The sequence below is a fragment of the Porites lutea genome, chromosome 5 (assembly GCF_958299795.1).
Source record: "Porites lutea chromosome 5, jaPorLute2.1, whole genome shotgun sequence".
Classification (NCBI taxonomy): domain Eukaryota; kingdom Metazoa; phylum Cnidaria; class Anthozoa; order Scleractinia; family Poritidae; genus Porites; species Porites lutea.
The window spans coordinates 7,367,515-7,373,514 of NC_133205.1; the positions used below are offsets into that span (position 1 = coordinate 7,367,515).

The 6,000-nt window shown below is 43.4% G+C and overlaps 1 protein-coding gene across 3 annotated transcripts in view; it reads left to right on the forward strand.

The window, feature by feature from the left end:
- LOC140937084 (centrosome-associated protein 350-like) overlaps positions 1–6,000 on the forward strand; it is a 54,787-nt gene that overhangs the window by 25,626 nt on the left and 23,161 nt on the right. For all 3 annotated transcript variants that reach the window (XM_073386617.1, XM_073386619.1, XM_073386618.1), the window contains 6 exons: positions 170–558; positions 1,187–1,419; positions 2,036–2,235; positions 2,391–2,426; positions 2,859–3,137; positions 5,544–5,750. In XM_073386617.1, coding sequence (XP_073242718.1) covers positions 170–558; positions 1,187–1,419; positions 2,036–2,235; positions 2,391–2,426; positions 2,859–3,137; positions 5,544–5,750 — 1,344 coding nt within the window. The remainder of the gene's footprint in view (positions 1–169; positions 559–1,186; positions 1,420–2,035; positions 2,236–2,390; positions 2,427–2,858; positions 3,138–5,543; positions 5,751–6,000) is intronic.

Here is a 6,000-nt window from a genome sequence, read left to right on the forward strand (position 1 = left end):
ATTTTAAACTCTGAATCTGAAAGGTAAGGGGCTTTAAATGAAACGGGCCCTAGCGAACCTGATAGATACGTAAGAATCGGGACTGTTTTACTTGCACGGTCGTGAAAAATGATCGATTCCAATGTTGGTTCAAGTTTGCCTAGTATGATCTCATAATTTTTCTCTCCAGGCCCGCTCGTCAGCCGCCCGGACTTTATTAGATGTCGCTAAGCAACAAACCGCTGACACCCGAGGTGTTGCAGCGGAGGCAGCCAGTGCGGCCGCAGAAGCAGCTGTCAAGGCTTCCATGTCGCGATTTTACGAACAACAAGAACAATTATTTAAAGAAAGAGAGGCGCGCCTTAAGAACTACAGTGACAGAAGTCGAAACGAACGCTCACGTGATAGCTATTCAAGCTACTCAAAGAGCGAGCATACAGACAGCTATTCTCGAACCAGGTCTTCACGGTCTGGGACGGATGCGGTGGACCGGGGATCACCAGCCAGGAGTAGTGTTGGAACAAGGACGTACGCTAGCGACGAGTTTTCTAGAGCCTCTGATCGGGATAAAACTGCAAGGTAATTAGTTCATAATTTTGACGGTTGGCAGCTATTTAGGAGATTATTACCGATGCATTGATCTTAATTTGTATCACGGTTAGCTGTTTGCTGCTCATAGTGAGGTTAACAACGACCACGTGCGACGTGCGACGGAGAAGATCAAAAAAGCAATAGTTTTTCGTCGCCTTAAAATTTAAATTCGCGTTCGTTCAATCTTCATTGCAGTTATTCCAATTTGTCAAATGTAAGCGAATACTCCTGGAGTTTAATTCAGAAGGGGAAAGAAAGTTTAATCGTCACTTGTTCACGTCCTCCATTAAACGCAAAATTAGGATTTCAGGTTGTAGTCGTGCAGTGATGACAAAGAAATGTACAAAAAAGCGTGATGCACGTGCAGAGTTGTTGTTTTGCTCATTAAAACTATGATTGCTTTTTTGACGTGCACGTTTCCGTCGCCGTCGTCGGAATCTTAAGGTCGCTATTGTGCGACGGGGACGGAAGCTGGGAATTCGCTTTCTTTAAAATTTTGACGCGATTATTCCAATTCAGTCCTTCAATTGGTGGCTAATTTTGTCAGAGTTCAATTTTTACAAATCATCTCCATGTTTGTTAAAATTCCTGTTTTCCTTCTTTACTTTTTTCGTAGTGTCCATACAGCAAGTAATTTGACAGTTGACCGTTCCGTTACTCGCTCTCAAGTTACCCCCACCCCGTCAGGCTCTAAGCACACGCTCCCTGCAGGGGAGGAGACAGGCAGTATTCCTGAAGAGATGGATCACAGTGTTGCGGATAGCGTGGTGTCAGATGTCGGCCTTGATGTGGCTGAAGATGACTCGTTGGCTGAGGTTTTAACTGGGGACAGCCTCAAAAAGCCTAGTGGTTAGTTGGAGATCTTCCCATGTGACTTGTAGTTGGGGAGCGTTAAAGTTCTGATGGAAAAATTATCGGATGATAAACTTAAAAGAAATATTCTGGAACGATTTTGAACATATTTCGGATTTTTACGCCCTTGAAATTAGTGACCCAAGGGCCTGTTTCGCGAAAGTCCCGGAAACGTTTTGGGTCCTACAAAACCCTAAGAGTAAAAGCGCGGATCGTAGCCAACAAACCAGAGCACTTTGTTTTGTTAACTAATAGGTTTATCGTATTATCTGGAAAGCTTTTAAACACTTGGTCTTGAATGTAAACACAACAGCTTATCGAGCCCTGCAATTACCGGGACGTTGGAGGAATAGACCCTTTAGCTTGTATCTTTTGTTTTCTCAATTTCTACCACGTGATGTTCTGCACGTGCACGTCCTATGCACGTGATATGCACGTGCAAAGGACGAAATTTGGGAGAAACACTAACAGCTCTCAGGGGTACCATCACGTGTTCTGAAATGGGAAAACAAAACATTGAACACAGCTCCTCCAAGACTCGAATTTGACGAGTTTTTCTTGACTGCGTTGTTTGGGGATGGACAGAGTAATTCTTTCTGATTTGCCCCTACAGAGCGCTTGGAAAGATCCCCAGAAGTAGAAGACTACACGCTGAACTTTGAAGAATCTGTGATATCATCACACACAGCTACAGATGATGAGATCGACTTCCGGATGATTTTGCCATCTGAGAGCCATAGGCGCCGGAGTCTGGGTACTACCGGAAGGAGAGGAAGCATAGGCTCAGATCAAGGAACTGTTTCCTATTCTTCGGTAAGTGATATTAGGTGTGACAACTTACTTAACATACTCTTTTGTGGAACGTGTCCTTTGCAAGAACTGGTTTGTTGCTGTTCTACAATGTTGAGTGCTTGTTATTCATGAATTTGATGGCTTACAATTTTTCTCTTTTTTCTCTTTTCTTTTAGGATGATAACCACGAATCGGATTTTGCAGTTGATAAGGTACACCTAAGCGCCTAACACCTATTCCAGTACTCAAGTAATTGTTAACATCCATTAGTCCTCCCTCCTGCACGCACTCAAGCCCGGCTATGAATCCATATCGTTCTTCTTCTGCTAGCACTGTGCTTTCCCTAATTACCTTCTGTAGCTGTTTTTGTACTCATCCCTAGCTTGCAAGGGAAGGCTTTTGTTGTTGTTGTTTTTGTTGGCGTCGGGGGTGGGAGGGGAAACCAGACAATTGACAGAGACAGGCAAGTCAGTCAGGCACGAAAATGTTATTTTGTCCCAACTCACCCTACAATTCACTTCATTTTTCATTCTTACCTCCCCAGTCGACCTTTGAACTCAACGTTGAGCGTTCCCTCGCCCCCCAAGTAGTAGGCCCTGCACTGCAGGCAAACGAATCTCTTGACGGTCTTTTCCTTTTTTTAGATGCTAGAAGATGTTTCTGCGGCGCCTTTTTCCGGCGAGGACTCATTCACCCAGTTCACGTCCGAGATGGTCCGTTTAATGAAAGAAGAGGAAGTCCGAGCTAAGCATCAAGCTGGTCTTTTGCGCTTGCGCGAAAAAGCTGTCAAAGAGAAGACCAGGGCCGAGATGGCCTGGCTCGAGAGTCAGAAAAGAAGACACCGTGACAAAGGAGCCGATGACGTCATGCCTTCAATCAGAAAAAGGCAGCGTGGAGTGTTGATGAGGCTTCAGGCGGAACAGGTAGTAGAAACAAGACGGAATTAAACACATTGATCGCCAGAAGGGGCAAGAATCAGCAGTCTTAGGCCGTTCACACTAATGCGTTTTTGTTTGAAAACGCGTACATTTCGACGCGTTTAAGCCTTCCGTCCACACTAATACGACGAACGTTTTCATAAAAAAAGCATCGATTTGAAAACGCTCTTGAAAGTGGCTCAAAACAAAAACGCGTACGTATCGTATTAGTGTGGACAGTCGAAAACGCGTCAAAATGCAAATGGTGACCTAAAATATCACGGGCGCGTGTGTTTGCAGCATGTGCGTAGAGTTCAACTTACGTCACAACGTGCAATTCTATCGTTTTCGAACGTTTTAGTGTGGATAGTCGAAAACACATCAACGCGGTAGTGTGGACGCGAATTGATCGATGCTTTTTCGATGACAACGAAAACGCATACTTTTGAAAAAGCATTAGTGTCGACAGGGCCTTAAAAGCACTTAAATCAATTTTGTTAAAAGGGGGAAGAAAAAACAGTACAACTACATTACGCGACCGGAATCTTGGAGTCGAATGCTTGTTTGTTCCTTTTGAGTCAGATAAGAAGTTGAGACATACTGAGCTATGACATGTTGAGCTATGACAAGTACGAGTGGGTTTCCACTTAAACAGAGGCTCCTGGGCCATTTTTTGCAATGTAAAAAGAGGCTCTTCATTGTGAAGGTTTAGAGCGTTTTCAGTCACGTGGCTAGCATCTATGCAAATTTATTGGAACAAAAGAAGGCGTTTGCAGAAGAAAAACTCCCACAGGATTGGTTTGAGAGACCAACATGGCCGCCCTTTCATTGTTTTGGGACACCAATATGGCAGCCGTGACGTCATGTGAAAACACTCTATTCACCATTTTCACATAGACCATAATGCATCTTGTTCCCCGCCCCCCCTCCCCCGCCCCACCTCAAATTTTGCGTAACCATTGTTTCCAATTTCTCCGGGGTATTACAGGCGTCCCCAGAGAAATCGAAGACGATGGTTATACAAAATTAATAGTGAATAGATTGCGTAGAACTTATGTTAACCACACACCGTTGATAGACAGCGCTCTAGATGAATGAGACGTTTCTTTTATTCTTTTTTAAACACTGTAAACTCCTGTAATGTTGTTGCCTAATGATCATCAAATATTGAAAGTTATCTTTTTAAGCTACTACACTGGACGAATTTTGGAGCGGCTGAAAATTTCGATTGCATGGATACTTCGTTCACACGGAATCGTTCAATATTTTCGCCCTGTTCAGAAGGAACTTTCCGAGGGCTAGGGGTCTAACTTTTCGTATGGTTAGGGTGGTTCCGTGTGAGCGGAACACCTAAACGCACGATTTTTAACGGTCAAAATTTCGTCCAGTGCCGTGTTAACGTCGCCTTAGGCAATAGACCTTTTCACGGTGTTTTTCAACTTTTGAAATAAACAAGTTTGGGAAAATCCGTCCACACCACTGGAAGCAGAACCTTAGAATAAGTGAAATTGCCAAATTTGAATGTGATACATCTCTAGCGAGTGAGGACATAGCTCCGAAAAGTTGCGAAAATTTACAGACGCCGTTTGTATGTTGCCTCCCACCATACAAACGTCTGTAAAATTTTGCGACTTTGAGGAGATGTATCTTCGTTAGTTTTCAACAAATCACTTTCAAACTTGGCACTTTTACTAATTTTAAGGCGCTCTTTTCATTGGTGTGGACGGATTTTCCCGAACTTGTCCATTTCAAAAGTTGAAAAACACCGTGAAAAGGTCTGTTGTGGGGGAATTTAGCATACATAAGGGGCTGCCTTTTAATGTACTCAAAGAACAAGGGCACCCAACGAGAATATAGCTCAAAACTACTTAAACATATCATGGTTAAACGTATTTTAGTATTTAAACGGTAGATACAGGCACATTTTTATCTCCTAAAAATTTTTCATCTGTTCGGATTTCCTAGCTGAAAGTGTAGTGATCCGAAAATTATAGGGATCGAAACTTACCATTTCGAAAATTTGAGCCAGAAAAAAGGTTCGCGAAAACTCTAGGTGACCTTTTTAGGGTAAAAATCCGTTAAAAAATGGGCAATTATACCATTTTTTGGATGTTCGACAATCCCAGGAGAGGCAGGCAAGCAAGAAATTTTACAAAAAATGTTCCGAAAATTCTAAATCTCAAATCGTGTTCCGAACAGATATTTTCCTTTGAGGTGCTCCTCAAAGAAGAAGAGCAAGACAAAGGCATAGCGCGTGTGGCGAAAGGGACGAAAACCTCTTCTCCTGCTCCGCTCCTCGCGCACAAACATACACAGGCTGGTTGAACCTACCTCGAGGCAAACAGATTAAATCTGCGACAACAAAACACTTTTGTGTGCATACGTAATGTTATGTTTTTTTCCCGTTATAAGGCGGAGATCAAGCGTCTGAAAGCTGCAAACCGCGCGGCAAGTTACGAACGGCGTCTGCTGTTGATGCAACAAGAAGAAATTGCACGGTTACGAAAAAACACCAAGAAAATACGAGACAAGGCGACTACAGAACAAACCACTCCAGGGCAGCAGGAGCGAGGGGAGAACTTGACTGCTACAGGACAAGACTCGGGCGATCAAGTTAAGGTAGGGCGGCGGAGGGATCTACCATAAAATAAACCATTTCTCATGGTTACATTTACCCTGTGTTTATATCAATGGGACCCTGTTTGCCCAGATGTGATAAATGGCATCATTGTTACACCAGGTAAAAATATACTAGTCTTGTACCCATACACCGTAAACGGCGTATCGTAAGATCCTCTCTCACAGATAGTCAGTCTTGACTGGGATCAAGAACGTTCCTTGAAGTTGCTTGGACTTAATTCTATTTGTC